We start from the raw sequence: 15,035 nt of genomic DNA on the forward strand, positions 1-15,035 counted from the left end.
TCATTAGATATCGTATGCCTTGCTGAAACATGGTTAGTCATGAACATGGTCAGTTCAGTTGTATAGTTTTCTTTCACTCTCGTCATTTTCATGATTCCTCTGCTTTATCTCCCACCTTTCTGTCCCTAGTATATATATATATATGTGTATATATATATATATATATATATATATATATATATATATAAAAAAAAAAATATATATATATATATATATGTGTGTATATATATATATATATATATATATATATATATATATATATATATCTATAATTCCATTAATCTCTGTGTGTATGTGTGTTTGTATGTGTGTATGTGTGTATGTGTGTATGTTTGTCTGTGACCGCTGTTTCTCGACAACTACCGGTCCGATATACTTTAAACTTGCCAGGTATATTGCTGGGGACCCGAGGATGTGCCTTTTCAAGGTTTGAAATTAATCGGACAAGTAGTTACCGAGCTATGGCGATTTCTTTACCAAACACTGCAAGCCGTTCGCTTTGGACCAAACCATTGCATGTAAATAGAGGGGGGGGGGGTTCTGTGGTCGTTGCGAATGGACCAAACCATTCATGTAAATAGAGGGGGGGGGTTCTGTGGTCGTTACTGCCACGTGGTTTCAAAGTTTTTTTTTGTTGTTGTTGTTTGCACGCATGTTTTTTTGCACCCACGTACGGGCACGCCCTAGGATGTTTACACACACACACACCCCTACACAATTTTTTTTTTTTTTTTTTTTTTGGCAAGGAACGGGCACCCACGTACGGGCACGTCCTAGCTTATATATAGTACGGGCATGCCCTAGTATCTATAATTCCAGTAATCTCTGTGTGTCTGTGTGTTTGTTTGTCTGTGACCGCTGTTTCTCGACAACCACGGGTCCGATATACTTGAAACTTGCCAGGTATATTGCTGGGGACCTGAGGATGTGCCTTTTCAAGGTTTCATATTAATCGGAGAAGTAGTTACCGAGCTATGTCCAAAAAACGATTCAACCAATCAGAGAGCAGCGAGCTATCACGTGTGCCGAACGTGGCGAACAGACTCTGCCTCGGACGGCACATTTGAGAGCGTATTCATTTATTTCACGTTGGCAAACTATGTTGGCGCTATGTTGGCGTTAAACTATGTTTTAAAACTAATTAAAACTAATTTGCGATTCATCGTAACTGCGATATGCGACCTTCCGGACAGTCAAATGAGGACGTCACTTCCGGACTTACGGATAGTCATAGTGACGACGTACTGATGCTGAACGTGGCGAGCAGACGCTGTAAGGTACGATCGATTGTAGTACACGTTTATAATAACTCTGCCGATACAGGCCCGATTAACTGCAGCGCCATCCGAGCTGCGGCGTCGGGACGATACATTCATTGTACGGTCACATCACGCACTTACGGGCACGCCCATGGGCCCACGGGCACGCCCATGCATGCATGGGCGAAGACATTTTTTTTTTTTTTTTGGCAAGGAACGGGCACCCACGTACGGGCACGTCCTAGTCTATCTATAATTCCAGTAATCTCTGTGTGTATGTGTGTCTGTGTGTCTGTGTGTCTGTGACCGCTGTTTCTCGACAACCACGGGTCCGATATACTTGAAACTTGCCAGGTATATTGCTGGGGACCCGAGGATGTGCCTTTTCAAGGTTTCATATTAATCGGACAAGTAGTTACCGAGCTATGGCGATTTAGCCGTTCGCCGTTCGCTTTGGCTTTGCGAATGGACCAAACCATTTCATGTAAATAGAGGGGGGGGGGGGTTCTGTGGTCGTTGCGAATGGACCAAACCATTTCATGTAAATAGAGGGGGGGGGTTCTGTGGTCGTTACTGCCATGTGGTTTCAAAGTTTTTTTTTGTTGTTGTTGTTTGCACGCATGTTTTTTTGCACGCACGTACGGGCACCCACGTACGGGCACGTCCTAGTATATATAAAATAGACTAATATTGTCTGCCTGTCCCATCTTGAAACACAGAAACGTTCTTCGAGGAGAAAAAAATATTCAGCAAAAGTTGCTTCAAATCGATCCAAACCTTCAGGAAAATTATTTTAAAATTTCAATCAGACCAAAATTGAACCTGGGGGTGTATAAGGCAACAGACCACTGCTTCAATCTCTCTCGAGTTTTTTCAACTTTTTATTATTTGCTGTTAAGAAATACAATGATTTTGGAATTTCACAATGCTCCATACAGTATATTTAATAGGCTAATGTTGTCTGTCTGCCCCCTCCCCCAACCCTCCGAAACACAGAAATGCTCCTCCGAGACAAATTACGTTAAAGTTGCTTCAAATTAATCCACACATTTGGAAATTTTCTTATTATTAAGTAAAGGTTGCTTCAAATTAATTCAAACCTATGGGAAAATTATAATACTGCCTCAATTTAGCTTTTTCAACCAACGCAAACATGAAAGGCTTCCTTTTGTTTCTATTTTTCTGTCCTGGTATTTTTATTAGGAGGGTTTAGGAGTTAGGGATCGTTGTTCCTTTCACATTTCTTTGTACCTTTTCACAATTCTCCTTATTCAATCTTTCTTCCTTGTTCTTTCTTTTTCTCTTTCTTCATCTATCTGTCCATGGAGAAGTGAATTCTTGCAGAGCTTTTTCTAGAAGGTTCACTTGGCTGCACCTGGATGGGTTTGAGGGTTGAGGAGTAGCGGCTGAAACCCGAATCCTATCCAGGTTCCTCCTGAGGACTCCATATTTGCTCTTTGCTTATTCGTGTTCCTTCGGATGATTCCAATGTCGTATTTGGTTTTCCGTTACATTACCATGGGCTTTCAGCTGGTATCCTATTTCAAGAAGGAAAAACTATTACCTCCACCACCAAAGGTGGGCAGAGGTTTTGTTTTTACCCCTGTCTATCTGTTTATTTGTCTGTAAGCAGGATATCTCAAAAAATTATGGACGGATTCGGCGAAATTTTGTGGACAGGTTGTGTATGTGACAAGGACGAATTGATTCGATTTTGGTGAAGATCCGAAGCCGCATACTATAATTTTAAGTGAATCTTCACCATTGAGTAGTGGAACCAAAAACGATATATAACACAATATTTCAAAAAGTTGTGGACGAGTTTTGATAAAACTAGGTGGGCGAGTTGGGTAGGTGAGAAGAACAAGCCAATTTGATCCTGGTTCAGGTCCTGATGAAAATACGGCCTATCATTGGGATACAAAACGTAAACTGTTCAGCCTGCCAGAGCTATGTGTTCTATCGAGTGCAATTCTAGTTTGATAGTGTGATTGTCCCCAAGTTGGCTGGTCCTGGGTTTGAGTTCCAACAGATGTGCATCCCATTGAAACAGCCGTGTGGAGCATTTATTTTTGTTGAACCTTCTCTTCTTTGCAGGAGATGCTCTCGTCAGCCATATGTTCTTGTCCACCTTCCACCCAAACCAATGTTTGAGGCTCACGGAGAAGGTTGTACCTACAACACATGAATACAACAACAACAACATGCATTTTAAGGCCATTTTCCCTGCTAGAGCGGGGGTTAGCCTTGCAGTCCCCATGACAATCTTCTCCATTTTGCCCTATTTTCTGCATCTCTCCTTGTTAACCCCCTTGCCCGCATTTCTTCTTCCACCATCTTTAGCCAAGTCTTTCTCTGTCTTCCCCGTCCTCTACTTCCTTCTACATTCATTTCCATCACTTCTCAACCAGTCACTTTCATCCTTCCTCAACACATGACCAAACCATCTCAACCTGTTCCTCTTCACAGCATCAATCACAGGCTCTATTCCCATCATCTTTCGCAATTCATCATTTGTCTTCCTCTCTCTCAACGATACTCCGCACATCCACCGAACCATTCGCATTTCCACTCTTTCCAACCTTCGTTGCTGCTCCATGTTCATTAGCCATGTCTCGCTCCCATAATTCAGAACACTTCTCACACATGCAGCATATACCTTTCCCTTCAGCTTCAACAACACTCCCCTCCTCGTCAGCACGCCACTCAATTCTCGAAACTTCTTCCATGCACATCTCACTCTCGCAACCGTTGCCGAGTCTGATCCACCTTCTACATTCAGCATGACTCTGAGGTAGCAAAATGTTTTCACACCTTCCAGCTTCACGCCGTCTCCAAGATCCAACTCAACATTTCCTCCATCTGCAGCTCCCTCTGTGCACACCTTACATTTGAATATAGCTGCCACACTGGTTAATGACCCTCTCAGACCACTACATTTTTGGTGAACCCACTCAGCGCACATTGTACATTGAATGGAGTTCACTCCGACACCCTTCCTGCACACAGCACATGGCCACTTCCCAGTTCTTTCCACCTCAACACATGCTTTACCACCTGCCATCACCTTCGTCTTTCCGATATTCACCTTCAGACCTTTTGTCTCCATACATTCCTTCCACTTGTTCATCTTTTCCTTCAGTCCATACAAACTTTCCGCAATCAACACCATATCATCTGCATACAACAACTCCCACAGTAAACCCTCCTTTACGTTCTGAGCCAGCACCTCCTTCACAGCTACAAATAGTAGTGGACTTAGTACTGACCCCTGATGCACTCCCACCTTCACCTCAAACTCACCACTGTTCCTGTCCTTCGTCCTTACAGCTGTGCACTCTCTTTTGTACATTGCCATCACTACTCTGATCAACCATTCCTCCACTCCTAAGTTCCTCAATGCCCATGTCAATATTTTGCGTGGAACCCTATCGAATGCTTTCTCCAGATCAACAAACCCAAGAAACAACTTCTTCCTCTTCTCCATGTACTTCTCCTGCAACTGCCTCACAATAAAGAGCGCGTCTGTCGTTCTTCTTCCTGGCATAAATCCAAACTGCATTTCGTCGATCTTCACCTTCTTCCTTATCCTCCTCTCAAACACCCTTTCCAATACCTTCATTCCATGCTCCAATAACATTATCGCTCGGTACGAGCCACACTCCAGAGGGTCACCTTTCCCCTTGCATAGAGGGACGAGGGTACTCAGTTCCCAATCCACTGGAATGCGGCCTTCTTTCACCACCAGATTACAGATTTCTGTTATTCTCTTCACACCCCAACTTCCTGCTGCCTTCAACATTTCTCCCACAACTCCCGTAGGCCCTCCCGCATTTCTACTCTTCATTACTTTTATCGCTTCCTCAACTTCCTTCTCAGTTATCTTCTCTGCCGGTCCTAAACCTGGGTTACTCTCCATGTTGCCATCCCATTCATTCTCTGTATTCAACAGCATTTCCATGTATCTTTTCCATCTTCCTTTAATTCCATCTGGGTCCACAACGATTTGTCCCACTTCATCCTTCAAGCAACTCACCCCCATCACATCACACCTCTCTTTCGCTATCTGCCTTGCAATCCTGAATACCGCTCTCTGACCATCTTCCGAATCCAAGCGTTCTCCGAACATTTTCCTACATACTTCCTGCGCCTTTGCTACCTCTTTCTTTGCAGCCTTCTTGGCTGCCTTATAACTTTCATGCTCTGGTTTTTCTGCCCCCGTACCTTTCACCTTCTGCCACTCCTTGAACTTCTTCCTCTTCTCGTCAATCTTCTTTCCAACTTCATCATCCCACCACCATGTTTCCGAGTGCCTCGGTGGTCCTTTTTGTCCATCCACATACCTCACCAACGGCTCCCAACAGACTATCTTTCATTGACATCTATCACTTTCAAGCTCAACCACATCATCCTCGACCCTACTCAGCCTCTCTTTTAATGCCTCCCTTACTGTCACCTCTTTCAACCTCCACGCCTTCATTCTCGCTTGGTACTTCACCCGCCGAGCTCTCCTCGCACCTTTCACCCTTATGTCGCAGACAACCAAGTGGTGCTGTGAAACAGCCTCCTCCCCCGGGATCACCTTTGTGTCCCGGAGGTGCCCCCTATCTCGTCTACGCACCAGCAGGTAGTCAACGGTTGTCGTCGACCCACCTGACGTGTATGTAACAAGCTTATTATCCTCTTTCTGGAACTGAGTATTACAAATCAACAAATCAGCTCCATCAGCAAACTCCAAAATCCTTTCACCTTCTCCATTTCTCACACCATAGCCGTAACCCCCATGAACTCCCTCAAAACCGTCCATACTCCTTCCCACATGTCCATTTAAGTCTCCTCCTACCACAACAACTTCCTCATCTTTCACGTTTTCCATCAGCTTCTCTATCGCACACCAGAACTTGTCCTTCTCTTCATCGCTCCGACCAACCTGCGGAGCATATCCCGAGATGACGTTCACCACATGAATAACAAGGATATTTGGAGGCAGTAAACAAATCAGGCAATAGAGTATATGCGATTTGAAGCTGTAGTCACAACATGATGAGGCAAGTGCTCAGATGGGAACACCATCAAACGGGAGTGGAGTTTTTGAGATCCTGGAGTCTCTGTCACAAAGTTTTTGTCGGGCCACTACTCTGACCGTTTTCTCAATTCACACCATGGATTTGAGTTTAAGGTTGCCTCATTCGGTCCCCTCCCGGTTTTTAATGGCCTTGGCATTCCTGGAGTGGATGGATATAATCTGTGAATCATCAGCCTCTATTCAAGGATCATATTTGATTACGAATCAACTGAACACTTCACGGAAACATCATCATTTTTATACCTCAATGAAGGAACGTGTACAAATTACAAATTGCATGACTTGGGCCAATTTCTGTGAGTGGGAGGTTTTGCCTTCCTCGCTTCACTTACCGGATTTTGGTTCGTATTCCTCATACTGTTTCATCAACATGAAGAACAATCTATGAAGGAGAATCTTGCATCAGTTGAAGAGGTTACCATATAAACGATCCTTGCACTGAAAACAATTCAGAAAGCAAGCTTAGCTTTTAAAATAATTATTGCACTTCACCAGTGTTTGTTCACATTTTGTAGATGTCGCTTTCAGCTGCCAGGATAGCCTAGGCCTGGAGGTACACACACTCACCTACAAGCTGTATATCCTCGACTCGAATCTCGACCGAGCTATAAACTGTCATGCTGGAGTTTCGCATTCAGGGAGAGGGATCAGTGTGAACCGGCCATAGTATGGACGTTAAACTGGGTGTTCCATCTGCCAGCATTATTTGGTGAATGTTAACTATCCAACGGTAACCTTCGTGAAAAGTTAAACGTGTTATCTTCTACAACCTGAACAGATGACTAATTCCTGCCCTGACTGATCGTTAGGATGGCAATGGAAAACCACTAAGGCATAACCAAACTAGCCAGGCATAAACACACCACCCTGAATAACCCTCGGCAAAGATTGCTTTGGCAGCATCAACACTCTTTAATGAGTGTGGTACATTGATTATGATGATGTTCGTGATGGTGATGATATATTTATCAATTATTTTTCTTCTATTGCATTATTTGTTTTATCCATTGACCTTGTTACTTTGGCCTTTTGTTTGTTCGGTTGAAAGCCGCTTTCTTTTTTTGCTGCATTCTCCTTCTCATCCTCGTCTTTATCTTTTCAATTAATATCCAGTCTTTTTTTTCCCTTCCTCTCATGTGGCCTGGTGATTGTGGAATGATGTATGTGTTTTTTCCAATCAATGTTGTAACACATTAGAATTGAAACTGTTTAGGTTTTTTATTGACGACGCTCACTTTTAATGAGCTACATTGACGCAGAAATGTAGTTCTTTTATTGCATATAAAATCATTTACAAACTCGCTATTCATTCTTATTTCATCGTCGATTCCTGTGCACGCTTGCATTTAAAAATTTCGATTTGACGGATCTTCTTCATGACTGTTTGGCATTTGTTCAAACTAACCTACAAGTCTTCTCTTTTCTCTCTCTCCCTCTTTCTTCCCCACTCTCTTTCTCTCTCTCCCCCCCTCTTTCTTCCCCACTCTCTCTTTCTCTCTCTCTCTCTCTCTCTCCCTCTCCCTCTTTCTTCCCCCCTCTCTCTTTCTCTCTCTCTCGCCCTCTTTCTTCCCCCCTCTATCTTTCTCTCTCCCTCCCCCTCTTTCTTCCCCCCCCCCTCTCTCTCTCTCTCTCTCTCCCTCTTTCTCATCCTTCCCTTTCCCTTAAATGCATTTTTCATTTTTCATTTTGATGTTTCTGTTTCCCCCAAAAAGAACAAAATAATATTGTCATTATTGCTTTTCCCAATTATTTATTGTTACATCATTGTAAATGTTTTGTGTCCGAGGCTTGTTTTGTGGCTGCAGTTTTGTTCCTTTTGTTGCTACTTTGCTGTTTGTGTTTCATTGAAATATCAAATGAAATATTTTCATCATCTTCTTACTTCTTCTTCTTCTTCTTCTTTCACTTCTTATTTTACTTCATTCTCTGTCGTTCAAGCCTTCGTTACATGAAATTTATAATTGTTTAGTTTTTCTCATTGAATCATTTGCATTGTTTTGAAGGAACTTGAGCAAAAACAAAGGCCCAGCTATGGTACGTTAGTGATTGTGACCAGAGCTGCAAAGTTAATTAGTTTGCAAAACCTCATGGATTAGAAACTGCAGTAGTTTTCAATTAAAACTGCACCTGACCTCCATTGCTCTTCTCTATCGTTTTGCCAATATGCATCCTGATTACGTTCTTTTCTGATCTTCATGCCCTCGTTGATACAGTGCACTGGAGCACAAGTCCTGTGCCATGGACACAAACCAGCTCCATCACCAGCCCAAGTGTACACCCGGAACCTCCGACGGTTCAGATTCTGAGCCGGAAACTAAAGGTGAGAGGCCAAGCTTCATTGTTCTTTCGGTCAGACCATCCCTGCAGACTTGCTTGGGGGTCGCCCTTTCCCTACCATTGTTTCAAGGATTATTCTTCTTGACAAGTGTGCCAATTGCATCCCAAATCAGGAACTAACCAAACATTTAGGAATGAATGAATTGCTGCAGTCAAATGCAATGTTTACTCGAGTATGTGCTTTATTTGAGTTTCTATAGTTGACTATATTGCACTATTGCCTTAAAGTATTCAACTTGACTTTCTCTATAGTTGGACACTTTCCTGCCATTTTTCTACTACACACTCAAAAGGGGCAGATTTCGACGCTTCTACCCCCATCCTTCTCTCCCCTTCTTGTCTACCGCTACCCTTATTATATGTTTTGTGTGTCTGTTTAGATTTTTTTTTTTGTGTGTGTGATAAATGTTAGCTCTTTCACGAGCCTGGATCCTGTATACAAAAAAATATATTAAAAATCCTCTTTCTTCAATGATTCATTCATGCCAACTTCTCCCTCGTCCAATCCTCTCCTCTCTTTTATTCGACTCCTAAACTCCTCTACCCCTCTTCTCGCCCTCCTCGAACTACCTTTCCTTAATCCTGTTTCCTTCGTTTAGCCTCTCTTTTAACATACATAAACGTAACCTTACAAAAGTTGATCATGAAATCTGATGACCTTCCCCTCAGATTTCAATGTAATGTCGTGAGAAAACAAGAGAATTTTGGAAGGGTAGTTGACTCCCCTATGTTACGTTACACTATCGCTACACTACATTTCAGTGCACTTTTGTCTAACCATTTGCTGCATAACTGCACTCCAGCCAAGCTTTAACTCGCATCCTTACGATGTCACGTGATTGCTCGAGCTATGCCCTGCTCACCTCTTTTCCAACTTGCAACCCCTTACCTCTTCAGTCACCCCTCTCTTGTTATCATGTTTAGTCACGTTTAGTTCCACATAATTTATAATGCTAGTGACACGAGTTAATTTTGCACTCTTGCTTTAATATATGCAGCCTGTTATGAACCCGGAACCTTTTGACATACTCGACCAAAAATAAGCAGGTAATTTTGTCAAGAAATTCAGCAGACACGCATAGAATTCCAGCTCTCTTTTGGACTGTGACAGGCCATCACGTTTAATTCCCTTTCCAAAGGGCAATGCTCTCTCATGCCACAGCCATCAAGTGCCAAGCACACCGCTGCTCACACAGCCGCAAGATTTGACCTTAAACCAAAAGAGACGTTTGTCCCTTGCCAGACAGTTTTGCACATAGTCTGCACATTGGGCTGAATCAACCTCCTCCCCCTCGTCCCATATCCCTCCGTCTTCCAATTAATTAATGTAGATCAGCTAAACAAACTGAAATTCAACTTAGGTTGCCTGAAATTCTCTCCACGTGGTTAATGAGCAATATTCCTGATATGAATTGCATTACATTTCCTTAATTATGTGTGATAAATGTGCTTGGAATTTTTTTTTTTACGTGAAAGAACCATTCATATGCTTATTTCAAACAGTTTGCCTTTTACCCTTGATGGGTCCTGGTTTAAAGCACCATAAAACTTGAAGAGCAAACATCCAGAAGTTATAGGGAGTTTCTTTCCTTGATAAATTTGATGATGCACAATTTTATGGTTGATCTGTAACAATGACCAAGTTTAATCAAGCAATTTTTAACGATTAATTTAGGGAATACCCCACCCCCTCCCCCCACCCCGCCCCCCCCTCCGCTCCACTCCCTCTCCTCTCCCTCCACCCCTCCGTATGCCTCAAACATCTCCTTATCACCCTTTCCCCTCACCCATTTTCTCCCAATATCCTTCTCCTACTTTCCACATTTTCCCTTGTTATCTCAATTACATTCCTCAATTTACACACCTTCTGCCCACCCCTCCCCAATCCCTTCCACTTTACCTTGTGCTGTATAATAGGTATATGGTTCTATTTAACTCTGTCATGGATCTCAAATTTAATCACTTTAACATTTTTCACAGTAGACTTATGAGGTCCTTTATGAAATGAGGTTTTTCACAGTCGCCCTCTCCCCCTTTCTCTCCACCCCCTCCCCCTCTTTCCTCCCTCTTTCCTACCCCTGTTCCTCTCTGCTTCACCCTTCCTTTGACCCCCCCCCTTTCTCTCTCCCTTCCAGACACAATACGTAGCCCTTTTCGCTGTGCAGATGGTCGCCTGTCTATGGTCGAAGGAAGTGTCATCATGGAGCCAGTGCGAAGGCCTGGGAAGAATATGGTGCAAGCTCAGAGGGAGTTGAATGTAGTTAGCAGCGGAGCTGTGGCCTCAGAGCCTGGTACTAGGCGAAACACACTTCACAGCCCTTCTTCGTCATCAGATGATGAGGAAGATGAGCAAGAAGAGGATGATGAAGATGAAGTGAGTGATGCACAGTCGGACAGTGATGACCTCTACGAAGGTCCTAAAGTCCGACCTCAGCCCCGGCAGACAGTACTATCGAGGGGGCTCAGAGTTGATCGACCAGCCACGACACCATCAAAACAGGCAGAAAAACCGTTGGATGGTGATTGGTTATCATCAGGTAGTGCTGATGAAAGCCACACCATTGTTAGACCGAAGAGAACATCAAGACCGCGCAGACCGAGCAAGCGTGCTCGACATGATGGAATCCTGCCAAGTTGTCGCCGCTGGGAGGTGGACATTGGAAGGGCATCCAAGATAGAAGGCCCACTTTCTGCAGCTCCAGTGCTCATCTCATCTACCCTTGACATGGAGCGGCTGCCCAAGTTTCGCCTTGAGGTGTCAAGCAGGGCAGCATCGGTGACTGATGCCGAGGATTCTGGAGGTGGTTCTTGGGACTACCCGCTCAACCGTGAGATCCTCCGATCTGAAGGTGGATTTAATCTTGCAGAAGCTCTGGAGCCACCTCCACTCCCCATTGCACCCAGTCTGCATACTGATATCCCAGAAAGTGTGCTCGCATCTCCAGAGCCAGACAAGGCTGACAAGGACATTCGAGCTCTTGAGCCTGAGGCCTCACCTAGCCCATCTCCAGGAGAAAGTGGCTGTGCCTCCACAGGGCACCTCTCACCACCACCCACTGCATCTTCACCACTGCGAAATAACATGGCAGGTGCACTTACCAGTGTCACATCACTGCTATACACAGCAGGGGAGTTAGAGATGCTGCAAAGGCTGCAGCAGCAGGCAAGCCTTGTATTGCCCCTAGCGGCCCAGCCTCGTGTTTACACAGCCGGTGCAATCCGTTACGCACCAGGTGCAGACATGGCATTCGCAGCACCACCGTTCAACCTGCTCGAGCTCAACAGTGCAGCTCTACGTCTCGACCCAAAAGCCTCAGCTGAAGCCTTGTACCAGCACATGCAGAGGATGGCTGCACCAGGTGGAGGTGGCGGGGCACGTGGTGGGGCACGTGGTGGGGCTGCTGCAGCAGTCTCAGCCACGGGTCTCGCACTCGGTTCGGAAGCTCTACCCTCGGCTGCGGCTGCAGCTGCCGCTGCCGCAGCAACTGGAGTCATAACAACGGCAGAGGGCATTTTCCCAGGCCTCACATTCCCAGTTTACAGCATCAGTATTCAGCCAGCAGCGCAGGCAGAACGCAAAGACGAGTGACTCTCAGTCACCATCTCCCTTCTTCCTAGATCCAGACGTCCCTTGATGCCCTACCCAACCAGTTATCTGCCCCCTGGATTCCTCAATCCCATTGACCCCAGCCCTTTTCCAGGCCATAGGGGGTCTGGATGGTGAGCCTGAATGTATATAGATACAGCGACACTGCAAGCGAACGCATCTGCACCTTGTTGGATTTTGTTTTGGTTTCTTTTGGTCTTTGTATATGAAATGGGGAGTTGGCCTGGTGGGGGAGGACGGGGAGGGGTGGGATGAGGGGTGAATGTGTTTTTGTGTCTACAAACGCCTTTTGCCTACCGGTGCCAAACAAATGTCCATGCAGCCGTGTTTTGTTTAAGGAAATATTGTTCCCCACTTTCTACCTTTTCAATCTCGTCCTCGTTTTTTTACCGCATTCACTTTTATCCTTTTTATCTTCAACACTCCATTCATTCTTCCTTTCTTTTTTATTTTTCCCCCTTTTCGTCTTACATCTTCTACTTCTCACCCATTATTAGTTTCTTGGTCACCTTCCTCATTGTCCCTCTGTTTTCCGGATCCAGTGCCAAACCACCACTTCCCTCATCCCCTTAGCCCACACAGCCTCCGGACTGCTTTTGACGGTTCAAGTCCATCGCAAAATGCTAAAAAAAAAAAAAAAAAACTGTATTTTTTTTATGACTCTCGAACAAAAACACCAATTTTTTCAGCCTGTGGTCCTCCCTCCCATCCCCTTTCATACAAAGTTGCAATCAGCTTTACAATAACCCAAAAGAACTGCCATTACTGCATGCCTTTTCTTTCCCTATCGTACGGAGCATTGTGCTTTGTGGACACGCGGACGTAACGCTGGTCCGCAGAATGCACCGCAGCCATCTACCCGAGTCAGAACTCTGAACTAACACTTGAATTCTCAACCAGGCTTCGACAGGCCGGTTGGTCTGCATCGTCCGTGTTTGCGCGCCTTGTGCCAAGACTGCCTGATTTCAATGAATGTCTTATTTTTCAATGTTCTAAACTCCGTGTCGCTCCGTGTCGTGTGATGTGTCGGTGAGCTGTGTCAGTATTTAAAAAAGAAAAAAAGAAATTTGAAAAAGAAAAGCATCTTATTTTTTTCAAGGTGCTTCTTACAAGAAGTATTAATTTGGGCATTAAATGCCGGGTGAAAAAGAGTTTATGGCACTACCGGGAGTCTCTATCAGTTCAAAGTGCTTCAAAGTAAAATATGATTGTTTTCGTTCCTTCAATTTTGTATTTTTTATCATTCACAACGTGCAACGTGGTCGCCGTAAAAAAGCATGCTCGGCCAGACTCTGTCAGAGGGTTCTGGCCGCCATCTTGGTTTACCTTCGTGTTCGATTGGATGGGCGAACGCGCATCAGCCTCTCATCTCTCGATCTCATTTCAAAGCCCCTCTCATTTTCATCCTTCCTCTGTGGGGATTGTGTTTCATTTGCAAAGTCGTGTGCATCCACGGTTGTTGGAAACGATGGGGGTGTTCAAAATAAAGTTTCTTTTTTGGTTTGTTTTGTGCTTGTTTCATGAGCACTGCGGTTTCACTTTCCGAGTGCCTAGTGGACAAATACACTTCTAAAAACCACTTGTACGCCACACTCACCATTCGAATGCACATTTCAAATGCTTGGGGCATCTTTTCTCCAAATAATGTAGAGTCATCTCTCAAAATATAATGTTGAGAGATGCAAAATGCTCGTAAAATGGAACTGGCCTATGTGCAATTACTTCTACTTCCATAAGGCCGACCGTCGACGAACGCTCCAATTATGCTTTGTCGGTGATGACGTCATGCACCTGCAATAAAGGGTTGACGAATCAGAGTAGGCAGCCACTTCAATGCCATGTTTGTATGCTGTTAGTTTCACTACATGGTAGTATCGTGGGAATGCAGCTGTGACTTTTTGGTGATTTGTTGAGGGGTGCCATTCACCATCCACAGCATCTCTTAACTCATCTTACTATAATTCACCAAATGTCCGTCCGTCCGTTCGAAGGTACCGTAAAAACGGCTGAACCGATCGCAACGATATTTTGGGTGGATAATCTTGGGATATCCTGGAGTAAAATAGGCTATATAGTCTAGTAGGAAGACTAGGTCCCCCTGCACCCCCCGGAGATATACTTCTAATCAGTGTTTCTAGATTGGAAAAATGTGTAGAAAATGACTAGCTATGGCCCCAAGCTGAAATAATGTCCCACATACCATTTTTATGCAAATTACTGCTGCCATTATCAAAAAAAGACTAGGTCCCCCTGCACCCCCCGGAGATATACTTCTAATCAGTGTTTCTAGATTGGAAAAAATGTGTAGAAAATGACTAGCTATGGCCCCAAGCTGACAAAATGTCCCACATACCATTTTTATGCAAATTACTGCTGCCATTATCAAAAAAAGACTAGGTCCCCCTGCACCCCCCGGAGATATACTTCTAATCAGTGTTTATAGATTGGAAAAAATGTGTAGAAAATGACTAGCTATGGCCCCAAGCTGAAAAAATGTCCCACATACCATTTTTATGCAAATTACTGCTGCCATTATCAAAAAAAGACTAGGTCCCCCTGCACCCCCCGGAGATATACTGAAACTGGCAGTGACTGGTGATTGAAATGCGGTGCCTTTTTGTGTTTCAGGTCGAGGTACGTGAACTCCCCACGATCTACAGCAACCAGGAAGAGACTGATACCAGGGTGGTTCTGTACCTCCATCATGCTGCTACCATCGGATACAAGAACGCTGTAGTCAGAACAC

General features: G+C 44.4%; 1 protein-coding gene across 1 annotated transcript in view; it reads left to right on the plus strand.

Annotated features, from left to right (window-relative positions):
* The window catches only part of LOC137437607 (neuronal PAS domain-containing protein 3), a gene marked incomplete at its 5' end in the record, with an annotated part of 383,205 nt that extends 369,413 nt beyond the window's left edge, over positions 1–13,792 (plus strand). Inside the window, 2 exons of the mRNA XM_068132076.2 lie at positions 8,559–8,665; positions 10,818–13,792. Of these exons, the coding sequence (XP_067988177.2) occupies positions 8,559–8,665; positions 10,818–12,271 (1,561 nt within the window). The remainder of the gene's footprint in view (positions 1–8,558; positions 8,666–10,817) is intronic.
* Between the last annotated feature and the right edge of the window lie 1,243 nt (positions 13,793–15,035).

The sequence above is a fragment of the Myxine glutinosa genome, chromosome 12 (assembly GCF_964187855.1).
Source record: "Myxine glutinosa chromosome 12, kmMyxGlut1.1, whole genome shotgun sequence".
Classification (NCBI taxonomy): Eukaryota; Metazoa; Chordata; class Myxini; order Myxiniformes; family Myxinidae; genus Myxine; species Myxine glutinosa.